Here is a 13,763-nt window from a genome sequence, read left to right on the forward strand (position 1 = left end):
TGCCCCAGCCCAGATTCCCCTTGCATTCCTGCAGGTGTTCCTTCCATCCCCCGTGGCTGCCCCTTGCTTTCCCCAAGATAACCCATTACCTTTCCATTACAGCCCACCCATAATTCCCTCAGAGCCCCGACACCTCCCTCCTCCCTCAATACTTTCCCTGCAAGATCCCAGTAGCCCAGCACAGACCCCATTTCCTCTTAATGACCTCATCAGACTAGGAACTTCTCCACTACAGCTGGCCAAAAACCTCACATACCTCCATAGCCCCCAGCAGCACCCCATATTCCCCACTAGACTCCAGCTGACCCCCATTATTTCCTCCCTCAGATCTCCCTTATCGTGTCCAGGGCTCCTTAGCAACGTCAGAGACCTCCACAGTCCTTGACAGAACCCCTGCCACTATTCCAGGACCCCAATAGCCAACCTGGGCCCCTCCTCACCCCCTTCTCCCTCCAGAACCCATACAACCAAATAATACTGGGGCAGGGGCAGCTGCTGCTGGAGAGGAATGTGGAGCTGCAGCACTTCCTGCACAACACAGATGTGGGTGAAAGTGATGTGGGAGCACTGGGGATATGGGCCACAGGCTGCAGGAGCAGAGTGCTGCGCAGGAGAAGGCAACGTGTGAGGTAAAGGTGGGACTTGTGGGTGTGGGGACATGGGGTGGCATGGGGATGTAGGGGGTCTGGGGGCATGTGGGGAAGGGTTTGGGGTGAGAATGGGGGATGTGGGGTGGTGCTGGAATGCATTTTTTGATTTCTTCCTGAGAGGGGATTGGGGTTCCCTGTGGCCCTGATCTATAACCCCACATGACCCCAAAACCACATAGAGCTCGGCATGACCGCAAGGCTCCACATGACCCATATCCCTGTGAGCACCATAACCCCGGATGAGGCTGTGGACAGTGGTGGGTCTGTTCTGGGGTCGTTCAGGGGACGCTACAGGGTGGCTCTGGGGTCGCTGTACATCAGCTGCCTATAACATCTGCTGACCCCCGGCTTGCTCCCATCTTGCTGGGCAAGCTGGGAGTCCAGGGGGCAGCAGGGGGCTATGGGAGAGGTTCCATGATCAGAGCAGATTGACCACCAGCTCTGTGTGCGGGAACATCAACCCCACTGAGCTGTGGCTGTGTCCCATAGCTGCCCCATTTCATAGCAGCCCCAGAGCCATCCTAGAGCAGCCCAGAACAGCCCCATCACTGCCCACGGCCCGTGGCCAGCAGCAGTTCCACCACCAGCGGTGTGTTGGGTAAAGGCAGCTCCTAGGTGTGGCTGTGCCCCATAGCTGCCCCAAAGTGCCCCTTTGGTTCCTCCCATCCGTGTCCTTTGTCTGTCCCACAGCTTTGTAGGGCTTCCCCCATCCCAGCAGATCCCCCCAAGTGCCCGTGGGCTGTGTGAGAAACGCTCTCATCACTGCTCTTCCATCAGGCACAGCTCTCCCTGCAGCAGCAAAGCTCATCTGTTATTGCTATGGCTTCTCTGCACTCTGCCTCCTTGTGGTGAGGGAGAAAAGGCGCAGCTGCTCACTGAGCTCCTTCTGCTCCTGTAGCTCTCCTCCCTTGGCAGTCCCTGCTCTCCTGTTCCCTCTTGGCTGGGGACTGCAGGCTCACAGTCTAGGCCACGCATCCGCTCTGCTGTTTCTCTAGGTGAGGTCTGTGGCCAACCTGGTCCTTTTGGTGTTATTGTTTGCTTTCCTATGCAGACAGGCAGTCAGGATTTCTGACAGCTGTTGCCATTGCATTGTGCATTGTGTCTCATGCTCTGTCCTGCACCTGTGCCTTCCCTCGTGTGCAGTCTCCACCTTACTTTGGTCCGAACAACCTGGCCCTGCTGTGCTCTGCTCAGCATCTGTCTGCTGAACAACAGCACAGCTCTCACTCTGATCCTACTTATCCTGCTATCCGTGCAGATGTTAGAATGTTTCCTGACCGCAACAGCTCAGATGATTGCCAGCAGCACCCAGCTGACACACACAGCCGTGCTGACCACAGCAGGGTGCAGCTTCTTGTTGCAGAGTCCCGTAGCGGTGGGTGACCGTGCAAAAGGGGAATCCCACCGCTGCTGTTCTCCATCCTTCTCCTTCTGCACCACCATGCATTCCTTCCTCCTCGTGCTGCGCTGCCATCAGAGCTCTTTGTCCATTTCTCGGGGTCTTTGCAGTAATTGCTCCAAGACCTGATGTTGGAGCCATTTCTTTACCACTGTCCCAACTGCTCCAACGTCCCCAGTCTGGGACGCCTTTTTGTAAGGAGGTCTGCTGTTCCTTCTGCAGCTGACTTGGATTTCTTCTCCCACTGTCGCCATTAAGGAGTTGATTTCCTGCAGTCCATCCCAGCTCCATCCCTGGTTCAAGTCTTCTTCATTGCCACGCAGCACCCAAGCTCCAGCCCCTTCCTCAGTCTCGGTGGGATCGCTTTGTCACCAAACCTTGTGACAGGTGTTTCCCTGCAGAAGCATTCATGTCCTCCTTCTGGCTCTTTTGGACAGTTCCCATCTCTCCAAACTGAGAGAAACGGCTGCAGCCCACCCCATGTCGCCTTTGGGGCAGCTCTGGGGCAGTCCCACCCCGAGGAGAAGATGCCTTTTCCCCACACACAGATGGTTCTATGGCCACATGGGGTTAGCACAGGGGGTCGTGGGTCACAGGGGGGTCCTGCAGGTCACAGAATTATGGGGTGACGTAGGGTCAGATGGCACTGCACAGAGTTATGTGGTCAGATGGGGTTCTGGGTCACAGCAATGGGGTCAGAAGGGATTGTAGGGTCAGGTTGGGTGATAGGGAGTTATGGGTCTCAGAGTGTTATATGGTGGGGGTGAGGTGGGGGCAGGGATCCCAGAGTTCTGGGGCCACATGGCAGTGGGTCGCAGCGTGATGGGGGCAGGCAGGGTCAGGGAGTGCCAGGGTCGTGTGGGGGTATGGTTCACACAGGGCAGCCATGGGGTCACGCACGTACAGGGTTATGTGGTCATCTTGGGGTATGGCTCATGTGGGGTCATGGATCGTGGCCCCACCTTTGGGCTACAGGGACCCCCAGTCCCATCTCAGGAAGAAATAAAGGCATTCCAACACCGCCCCACCTTTTTACCTCAGACCACTCCTCACATCCCCCCCTTCCCTCTATGTCCCCATACCTCCCCATATGTCTGTGTCCCACCTGCAGTGTATATCTTGCCTTCTCCTGAAGAGCATTCTGCTCCTGCAGGCTCTGTTTCCACATCCATCCCATGTCCCCCACATGTATATTCATACAACCCCCCACAGATCTCCATAGCTCATTAAGGACCTCCTCAGACCTGGTACTCCTCCCTCACATCCAGCCCAGGACCTCACAGCGACCCACAGTTCCCATCAACAACCCTTATCCCTGCTCTGGGCTTCCTCCTTATCCCCTCCCTGTTTCCTCCTTCGGACCTCCCTTACCCATTCCAGGACCCCCTTGGATCTCACAGATCCCCACAGTTTCTGACTGGACACCCATCACTGTCCCAGGACCCCTGTAGCCCACGTGGGGCTGCTGAACCTGGCGTCCTCACTGTATTGTGCCACAGTGCTGCACCCTGAGCCCTTCTGCAGTGCTGCAGATCCCAGGGCAGCGGGCACTGCTCTGTATGTCTCCGCCCGGCCCAGGAACGCCATCCCTGCGCTGCCTGTGGAAGTCTTTTCTTTGCTCCTGGCACATCTTCCATCTGCAGAGCACATGAGGAGTGTCCCTCAGACTGCGCTCCAGGTTAACCTGCAGCGTCCAAACGAGGAATCCCGCAGCAGCCCTCATCTCAGGATGGGGCTACAGCTGTGCCCCAGTGCCTTCATTAAAGAGAGGAGATTGAATTAGCGTAATGGGGCATCTTTCCTCCTGACATTTCCCACCGTCTGCGTGTTGGCTGTGTCCTGGGAGTGGCATTTGGTCATAGAGCTGTGAGTGCAGGTACGTGTGCAAACAGGGGTGTGCAGAGATCATAGAATCATAGAATGGCCTGGGTTTTTAGTTTTCCATGAGTGTGTGTGCACATGGCTGTGTGCAAGTCTGCAGCTGCGCTCTTGTACTCCTGCATGTGGGTGTGCAAAGTGATGGGTCTGCACACGTGTATGTATATGAACACTGATGTGTGCATCAAGGTCTTTGCACACGGCTGTGTGTTTTTTCACACATTTGCATGCACATGGGTGGAGTGTGCATGCAGGTGTGCAAGGATGTGCTTGCATGTGCATGTAAATGCACAGGTTTGTGTGCGGGGAAGTCTTTGCACATGGGTGTGTGGTTCTGCACACCTATGTGCATGCAGATGTGTGTGCAGGGGAGCAGCTGAGGTTCCTGGGAACAGGAGATTCCTGGGAGAGGCGGAACTCACACGAGAGTGCTGGAGAGCACAGGGCCGGGAAGCAGAGCTCTGCAGCTCTGCGCTCTGCACAACAGCCTGCAGGATGGCCTGGAGCGCTGATAGAAGCAGGATAGAGTCACAGAATCACACAGAATGGCCCAGGTTGGAATGGACTTTGAGCATCATCTCTACCACCTTCCCACCACAGGCAGGGCCACCAACCTCCACATTTCATACCAGACCAGGCTGCCCAGGGCCCCATCCAACCTGGCCTTGAACACCTCCAGGGATGGATGGGGCATCCACAGCCTCTCTGGGCAGCTGTTCCAGCACTGCAAGTAAAGAATGTCTCCCTGACATCCAACCTAAATCTTCCCTGCCTCAACTTCAAACCATTTCCCCTTGTCCTGCTGTTCTTTACCCTTTCAGAGAGTTGACTTCCCTCCTCTTTAGAGGCTCCCTTTAGGTCCTGAAAGGCTGCCATTCGCTCACCCCACAGCCTTCTTTTCTCCAAGCTGAACCAGCCCAGCTCCCTTGGCCTGTCTTCTTAGGAGAGGTGCTGCAGCATTCTGATCATCTTTGTGGCACTCCTCTGCACCTTCTCAACATCTCTCTGCCTTCCTTGTATTGAGGGCCCTAGACCTGGATGCACTACTCCAGATGGGGAATGTGCACCGCCTCAGCTTCTACAGGTGGGTGTTTGGGGGGATAGGGGGGCACCAAGATGGGGACTGGGGCTAAGGGAGCCAGGGGCCGCGTGCTGCTCTGCTTTGCCCCCGTGGGGCTTCTGTGTCACTCAGGGCCTCAGCTCGGTGGCAGGAGGTGCTCTGTGTCCCCCCCAGTGGTTTACCCACAACCCCCCAGTCCCTCTTTCTGACCTCCAGGGTCATACCCTCCTCTGTGCTCCCCTTCCCACCTGAATACTGGAGCACCCTCCCAACTCCAGTTCCCCCATTCTGATCCCTGCAGTCCTCCTCCACCCCCCACCTCACTGCCCCCTTCTCAGTTCCCTCCCCATTCCCCATTCTGACCCCCAGGGTGCCTTTCCTCGTCCCCTTCCCCTGTCCCACCCCTTCTATTCCCCCATTCTGATGCTCCCCTCCGCCCCCTCCGCCAGTGTACCCCCTGAATCCCCCATCCAGAATCACACCATCACACCATCACCAGGGTTGAAATCACCAATAGCTCTCACTAATCCGTGTCCCTCAACACAACGTCTCAGTGTTCCTTGACCACCTCCAGGGCTGGTGACTCCACCACTCCCAGTGCAGCCCATTCCAGCACCCAACCACTCTGTTGGAGCAGTAATATTTCCTAACGTCCAGCCTGAATCTCCCCTGGTGCAACTTGAGGCCATTCCCTCTCGTCCTATCGCTGTTACATGAGAGAAGAGACCAGCCCCCAGCTCACCACGGCCTCCCTTCAGGAGTTACAGAGGGCAGTGAGGTCTCCCTGAGATCCTTCTTGCAATGAGGGGCCCAGAACTGAACACAGCGCTCGAGCTGCAGCCTCACCAGAGCTGAGTGCAGCGGGACAATCACTTCCCTGCTCTGCTGCCATCACCATTTCTGATACAGGCCAGGATGCCACTGGTCTTCTTGGCCACTTGGGCACATTGCTGGCTCAGCTGCGTGCCAACCAGTAACCCCAGGTCCGTTTCCTCTACGTTGACTTCCAGCTGCTCTGCCCCACGCCCATAGCGGTGCCTGGGGTTGTGGTGGCCAAAGTGCCTCTCCAGTTGACCAGGAAGGCTGACAGATGATGGAAAGCAGCTTGGCTTTTCACCTCCCCCAGCTCCCCAGCACGCTTGGATGAATCTCATCTGGCCCAGTGGACTTGTGGCAGTCCAGGTGGAACAGGATGTGAACTTTGGTTGGAAATGCAATGCCAAGGGCTGCACAAGCGTGGGACAGCTCTGAGTGTAAGGAAGGGCATCTGCTGGGTGAGTGCTTTGCTGGGTGAGCATCGCCCTGCTGAAGAGCAGCCGTTGTCTTTGCAGACAGCCACATCCACGGGGATTGGAAGCTTTTTCTGCCTTCCGGCTCTTGGCTGTTGCTCTGAGAGTGGAGGTTCTTGCCTGGAGAGAACCACCAGCAGAAAGGATCCCACGCGTGGCCTCTGAGCCCCTTCAGACAAAGCAGCTGGATGAGCGTGGCCTGTGACCTTGGCTTGGAGTTAAGCCAGCAGGCTTTGCCCAAAGCAGAATGACCTGTGGGCACAGCGTCCAGCAGGGGGAAGTGACCAACAGCTGGAGACAGCAGCAGCTTGAGCAGCGCTCTTGAGGGAAAGCCTCACTGTGAACACAGGCCCAGCAGAAGAGTAGCTTGTCCCTGTGCTCACATAGTAAGGTCTTCCTTTCTGACCTGTTACCTCTCAGCTGGTGCCTACAGCTGTGTGATGTGCTCTGCAGGAAGTGCTGACGTTTTGCATTTCACCTTGTCTTTCATCTTGCTTAAAAGCTTAGAGGCCACCTTAATTTCCACAGCCGTGAGCTTCGTGCCACAAGAGCTCTCCAGCTTCTACCTGTGATGTGAGGCTGTATTGTATCTACTTTAAGTCATGCTCTTTTCCCTTTTCATTTTAAGGTAGGAAAATTCATTTCTGGGCCGGGAGGAGAAGAAATGCAACAATCTTCCCTGCACTGTTCAGCTTGCCTGAGTTGCCAAGTGTTCCTCGTTTTTCTTGTACCCTTCAATTCCAACTCCAGGTCAGAGGTAAGCACCTACAGTTAAGTAAGCGATTTCACTATTTATTTCTGACTGTGGCAATTCAGATCACAAGTCACACTTCATTTACAGTGCCTGCCTTAATTCTGACAAAGCTTGCAGTTGCAGCTGACTTCCCAAGGCTGCAGTACATGGTGGTGGCACAGCCTTGGGCTTCTGCATTTGTGCTAAGGCCACATTTCCTTTCCTGTCTTGCAGGTCAGCTGGCGCTAGAAGTGGACGGTATCCCAGTGTGAATGAAGGTCAGTAGGAGCAGCTGCTGATGGGAGGAAGGAAGTGCAGGCTAATGGACCTGAAGCATCTCCCGGTACGGTAGCAGAGGAGGCGGTAGTGATGCTGGGGGGCAGTTGCAGAAGAACGGGAGGAACTCCTCAGCAGGAAGCCACAACCCCTGCAGCAAGCTGCAGGAGACTCAGCACGTGTGGATGCCCAGGAAGAAATGCAGGCCCGGTGTTTGAGCAGCGCTGGCCACGGAGTGCTGCAGCCCAAGAACAAAGCTATTCTGCCTTTGCCGAGATGGCTTTTCAGGGTGGACTAGTCTGTTCTCACAAAAACCAGAGGGCTGACTCATCCAAATGCTTGCTGGTTGCTTGGAAGCCCAAATCCTTCAGTCTCCAAGCTGGGGGCAGCCTGGGGGCAACATCTCCTGCGTGTGATCATGCGGTGCCTGAGCGAGAGGATGAGCCAGGCTGCTTACACAACAGGCATCTTAATTTCTCTGTTTTGTTACTTCAGATCACGCCATTGGGTGGCCCTCGTGTCGTTTTCTTAAAATTTGGTACCAGCCCTGGTGACTCTGGGCCAGAGCCCAAAAGGCAGGAACCAGTCCAGGAGCTTAAAGTCACGGCCCCAGTTAGAGAGGCTGGCGCCAGCCCTGGGACATAAAGATGCTGCCAGAGAAGCCAGCAGTGGCCCTGGGGCCTACAAACAGAGCCAGAGAGACTGGCCCTGGCCACGGGACCTGAAGCCACAGCCTGAGTGGCCAGCACCGACCCTGGGGATTAAAGCCCAGCCCCAGCCAGAGAGGCTGGCACGAGTCCTGGGCCTAAACCTGAAGCCACAACACAAGAAGCCAGCACCAGCTTCGGGCCTGAAGCCACAGCCTGAGAGGCTGGTGCCGGCCCTGAAGTCTGCAGCTCCAGCCAGAGAGCCCAGCACCAGCCCTGGGGCCCAAAGCCAGAGGCAGAGGCCGGCACCGGCCCTGGGGCACACAGATGTGCTTCCCACTGGTTTCTACTCATTCCTATAGGACTCCACTGACCACTCTGAGCCCATACTGGTCCTCACTGGGTTTTACTTTGCCACACTGGACTTCTCTGGTCCATACTGCTGTGCACTCCTCCCAGTTCCCACTACTTCCTCTGGGACTCCTCTGACAACTGCGAGGCCATACTGCATTTTCACTGGGCTGCACAAGAGTCATCTTCACTTCTCTGTTGCTTTCCTTCAATTAACCCCCATTCAATCACCCCCATTCACCCCACTGGGTGACCCTGGCGTTGGTTTCCTAAAACGTGGGTCTAGGAGGTGACCACTCCCTTTGCCTGTGATGAAAGCACAGAAGCGATGCAGGCACTCGCTGAGGTCACAGTCGGTGCCAGGGTGGGAGCGTTTGTGCCACAGCTGGTGAGCAGAGCTGGTGCTCTGGTGAGCGTGCTGCACGCAGAGACTGAGCTCTGTGCTTTTCTTGAGAGAGATCACCCTGTGAGAGCCCACTGGAAGCAGCGCTGCGGCGTGTGTGTGAGCTGGGCACAGCTCGGGCTGAGCAGTGACCAGGTGAGCTGGGTTTGGTGCTGGCTGGTTGCCGGGAGGTGTCTCAGCAGAAAAGCTGGGCTGGGGAGGAGTTCCCAGCTCCAGCAGTGCCCTTCTGGCTGTATCCAGAGGAAATGGGTTCTTGTTGAGATTCCATCCCACGATTCGGTGAGGATGATGAAATGTCATTCCTCCCCTGGAAAACTGCTGCCGAGCCCCCCCTTCATGTCAGACCTTTCCAAGGAAGCAGAGCGCAGACTTCACAGAGTGCAACTTGTGGCTCACTGCTCCATGGATTGCTTGGTGTGCCATACCCAGCAGGTTTTCACCACACCGCGCTGCAGTCACGGCAGAGAGCCAGCTGCTCAGCTGTGGACATGGACGCTCAGCACAGCTGTGGGGGAAAAGGGGACCGGGGGGCACTTGCTGACAGAAGCCATGGCAGTCAGACACAAGCTGGAGCTAGTGATGGGCAGCTGTTGCAGCCAGCTGATGTCCAAGCATTGCCCTCCTCCAGAGACTACATTGCATGGCAGAAGAAAGCTGGGACAATGCTTCTTCCTTGTGACTTTTCACTTGTTGATACTTTCTGTAGGGTTCCTGTCCAGAAGGAGAACTCAGGAGTCAAGGCAGCTGAAGATTGCAGTTGCAGTGCTGTAGGCGATGTCAAGTAAGCATCCGTTTGGAGTGCAGGAAGGGGCAGTGAGAAGTGTTTGTGTCAGTTTGTGTTTGGGCTATCAAAGTAGCACCTTTCTGCTTTCCGGGGGGACATGGGCTTACTGGACAATACTTCTCTGCCTGCTGGTGTCTGTGAAATCAACATACAATCTGTTGTTGTAGGGACAAAAGCAGTGCATCTGTGGAATGGTGCAGGGATTTACGGTTACCTTTCCTGTCCTGATTGATAGTGGGAAGCCAGTGTTTAGCCTAGATCCCTTACTGTGAACATGGTACGGGTGAGCTGGCATTGACTCTTTGGGATTTTGTTGCTTTTCCCTGCAGTGGCGACCAGCTCGGATGTGCTGGAGGACATCACGGACATCCAGGGTTTGCTGTCTTGGATCAACGGTGAGTTTGGGGGCTGCAGAGCTGCAGGTGCGTGTTTGCACAGAGTGGGTGCGGGAAGGCTATCATCACCATTCTGGGGGATGTTCTTGCATTTTCAGATGTGGCAAGAGCTGTAGAGGTCCCCCATGAGAACCCCGGCAGCCCTGCCCCAGGATGCTTCGTCGCTGAGCTCCCTGACAACCCCAGGGACAGCAGAGAGCTCAGCACACAGCCTGCCTCCGGGACGCCCGCCGACCCCTTCTGGGGGCTCCCACCATCCCCCGGGTTCCTGCCTGAGCTGCAGTGTGGGTTGTCGCAGCTGCGCCCCATCACGCCACCTGCGAGTGCCCGGCTCAGTCCACGGCCGACCACGCTGGCTGTCACCACGCCTCCCTCAGCCCAAAGCGCACAGCCCACCGAGGAGGTGCAGCAGATGGAGCCCCAGGAGGTTCAGGCTCACTCGCCCCCGTCACCGGGCTCTGTCCCCAGCCGGGCGGCCGAAAAGAAGAAGAGGGGCAGCACCAAGCGGGCCAAGCGCCCTGCGCCTGCCGGCACCCCCCAGAAAGGGGAGAGCTCCCAGCAGGAGCAGCCCACCACCAGCGCTCCAGCCAAGAAAAGGAAGCTGCCGCCGCGCAGGGAAAGAGCAGAGAGAAAAGGCCGCAAGCGCCCGTGCCAAGCGGAGCTGTCTGGGGCCAGCGCAGGAGCCAGCAGCAGCGGGCAAGCGGGCACTGCCAGCGAGCTGCGCGTGCACTTGTGTAAATCCATCCAGGTCGTGCACCCGCTGGGGCAGAGGGTGACTGTGGTGGGCCCGGTGCGCCAGCCACCCTCTGCGCAGCCCCAACCCTCGGCCAGCACCGGCCCTGCTGCCCTCCGGCCCCAAGACAGCGGCACAGACAAGGCAGCGCCGGCATCTCCAGGCAGCGCGGGGCAAGAGGGGGGCACTGCCGAGAAGACGGCGCCGAGCTGCCTGCGCCCGTCCCCGCAGAGGAGCTCACCGCTGCGGAGGGACCCACCATCACCACCACCACCACCACCACCACCAGCAGTGCTGCACCAGCAGCAGCCTCGGCCGCAGCGCCCCGGGGACTTTGTGCCCTGCGTGGGGCCACGGGCGGGCGGCGGTGCGGTACCCATAGTGATGGAGGTGTCGCTGCCCATCACAGCCGAGCAGCGGCCCGAGCGGGAGCGCATGAAGAAGCTGGCCCAGGAGGAGCGGCAGCGGGCGGCCCAGCAGATGAAGATCGGCCCCGTGCAGTTCCTGGTGCAGCGGGAGATAGACATGGCCATAGCCGACCAGTATGGCTACCCGTAACCCTGCGCTCCTCGCCGGCCCCACAGCACCAGGCAGCAGCGGCAGCGTTCCAGAGGCACCGCCAGCGGCCCCATCCCTCCTTTCCAGAACCAAGCTGTCCTCCGGAGTCATCGCGGCAGTGGGATGGGACGTCATCTGGCAATGAACTCTTGTGGGATGGGAATTTTAGGATTATCGTCCTTCCTGTTACTCCTTGTTTTCTATGATACGTTATTAAAAGCTTTGTGTTCCCTTTGCTGTGTCCCTGTGCCTGCAGTCATTTGGGCCCTGTCACAGCCCCCAGCTCCTCATACCTGCCTCTGGGGCAGGATGGGGCACCACAGATGGCCGTGTCCCTCTGCTGCCACCACCAGCCCCAGCCTTCCTCTCTCCCTGCAGTCCTTTGTGCAGCGGGATGCAGAGGGTGTTTCACACAGCTTCCTGTGCTGCCCAGTACCATGAATTGCTGTGGGGATGGGCAGCAGGCACGGGTAGATGGAGGGGAATTGCCCTGGCCAGAAGAGACTCCGACAGGGGCAGTTCCCATGCAGGGGTGAAGCAGGAGCAGCAGGGCCTGACGTGCAGAAAGGCATAAAGACAGCTCCCAGCCATGGCTCTTCTGCCCCCACGTTGTTTGGGTCCTGCCGGTTTTGTCTTCAGACAGGGACCCAACCAACTCTGTACACACACAGCAGGATTTGCCATCTGGCTGCCGCTCACGAGTGCTGCCCCCCAGGGCTCAGTACTGGGGCTGCTGCTGTTGAACACCTTCATCAATGATTTGATGAGGGGACTGAGGACACCCTCAGTGCCAAATCTCACATTCCAAGCCCACAGTCAACATCCCAACCCCACATCCTACAGCCCACATCCCAATCCCAGTTCCAAACCTCATTCCCAGGCCCTCATCCCAAGGCCATCACCCACCTGTCAATCTCAATCCCTCATCCCAATCCCATCCCCTATGGCAATAGAGAGCACCCCAAGGCCCCGCCCCCACAGCCGCTCCACCCAAGTTTAGTTGCAGTCAAGAAAAAACAGTCACAATTAGGGATTGAGAAAGAGCGCACGGCCTGATTTGTCCAGCGACATTCCATGAGCTGCTGCACTACTACTGGTCCGGAGTAGAAACTGTGCAGCTTTGGACCACCAAGCTGCCATCCTGGCACTGCTCTTGTTGGAGGCAGTGCTCCAAGTTCTCCTGCTGTTGCTGACACCTGACGTTGCCCAGGGAGGACTCGGCCACTGCGCTCGGCTCCACCCCCTGTGCCACACACACGTGTACAGCCCACCACCCTTCCACCTGCTGTGCAAAAACACCATCCCATCTTGCACACTGCGGCCATATTGCCTTCCTCCTCCTCCCCCCACCAGTTCCCATTCCTGCTTCTCTTCCTGTGCCCCCCCCGCTTCGTTGCTGTGGCCCCAATAGCCTGCCACCCCCCTTAGCCCTCCGGTTTGCATGAGGCTTTGCATCGCTTCCTTTGTGCACAACCCCCCATTGCTGTGCCCCTTCTTGCACCCCTCTTTTGCAGCACCGTTTAGCCATCCCCCCCTACTAAAAGCACAGCTAACTCAGAAATCCAGATTGTTTTTAATTAGCGTTTTTAATTAAAACACAGCTTGCAGCCAGTGCTGTGAATCTTTATCACCGGACTGTGAGCTACTCCTGGCAGGGAATTCTCTCTCTGTACCATTGGTTTTGTAGCAGTCACTGTTACCTTTGCCTCAGTATCCCTCTGGGTTCTCTGTACGTGTCCCTTTCTGGAATCTTACCTCTCATTGGGAAACCCCTCACAACCTTTCCTCTTTGCTTTTCTGTACGGAACATCTGTACTTTATCCTCCTTTATATGAACTTTATTATAACCTTTGGGCTGTAATACCCCTGGCAATGAAACACAAATTGCATTTTAAAGTGACGCTGCTGTGTTTTGTACCAATTTCCAAATTTTTACTTTATTATTATTATTATTATTTTTTTAATCAGGACACATTATACCTGTTGCGGAGCACTGTGGCTCCGCAGCTGCACAGCACAGCATCTTAGGGACAGCTTTTATTGAGCTGGCAGGCATAACTGCCGGACGCCGGACAGGCGGTACATCCCTTGCACCACGCCTTGCTGCTCAGTGAATGCAGCGCCGCCCTGCAGGACCTGGGGGACTACAGAACAAGCGCCAGCCTTCAGCTGAGCTCGTTAGTCAAGACCTGGTTCAGGCTGCGCTCTTCTCTCATAAAAAATCATACATCATAAAATCAATTGAGCTGGAAGGGACCCTTAACGGCCACCTGGTCCAACCCCCCTACAGGGAGCAGGGACCCCCACAGCTCCATCAGGTGCTCAGAGACTCATCCAGCCTGACCTTGGGTGTCTGCAGGGATGGGACAACCACCACCTCTCTGGGCAACTTGTGCCAGTACTGCACTACTCTTACCATAAAACAATGTTTTCCTTATATCCAGTCTAAATCTCCCTTCTTTTCGTTTGAAATCATCCCATCCACCAAGCCCAGCCGGGCTACTGCTTGGTTCTTCCTCGGAGGAGAAAGCTGTCAGAGATGTCACTGCAGGAGCTGGTGAGAAAACTGGACGCAGATGTGTACTTGGCTTTAAAGAAGTGCCAGGA

The 13,763-nt window shown here is 56.6% G+C and overlaps 1 protein-coding gene, 1 long non-coding RNA gene and 1 pseudogene across 2 annotated transcripts; all 3 read left to right on the forward strand.

Annotated features, from left to right (window-relative positions):
• The first annotated feature begins 890 nt into the window (after positions 1 to 890).
• Positions 891 to 4,961, forward strand: LOC149912048 (uncharacterized; annotated as a pseudogene).
• Positions 4,962 to 5,014: 53 nt separating this feature from the next.
• On the forward strand, positions 5,015 to 9,662 carry LOC149912049 (uncharacterized). Its single transcript, XR_016462443.1, has 3 exons — positions 5,015 to 6,240; positions 6,319 to 7,033; positions 7,244 to 9,662. It is a non-coding gene; the product is annotated as an uncharacterized LOC149912049 (long non-coding RNA).
• Positions 9,663 to 9,744: 82 nt separating this feature from the next.
• LOC149912050 (uncharacterized) lies at positions 9,745 to 11,973 on the forward strand. The gene is made up of 2 exons (XM_090132802.1): positions 9,745 to 9,753; positions 9,885 to 11,973. The coding sequence occupies exons 1-2, from the start codon at positions 9,745 to 9,747 to the stop codon at positions 11,154 to 11,156; spliced, it is 1,281 nt and encodes a 426-aa protein (XP_089988928.1). The 3' UTR covers positions 11,157 to 11,973.
• The last annotated feature ends 1,790 nt before the right edge of the window (positions 11,974 to 13,763 follow it).

The sequence above is a fragment of the Phasianus colchicus genome, unplaced genomic scaffold, assembly GCF_987193195.1.
Source record: "Phasianus colchicus unplaced genomic scaffold, bPhaCol1.hap1.1 HAP1_SCAFFOLD_44, whole genome shotgun sequence".
Lineage (NCBI taxonomy): Eukaryota > Metazoa > Chordata > Aves > Galliformes > Phasianidae > Phasianus > Phasianus colchicus.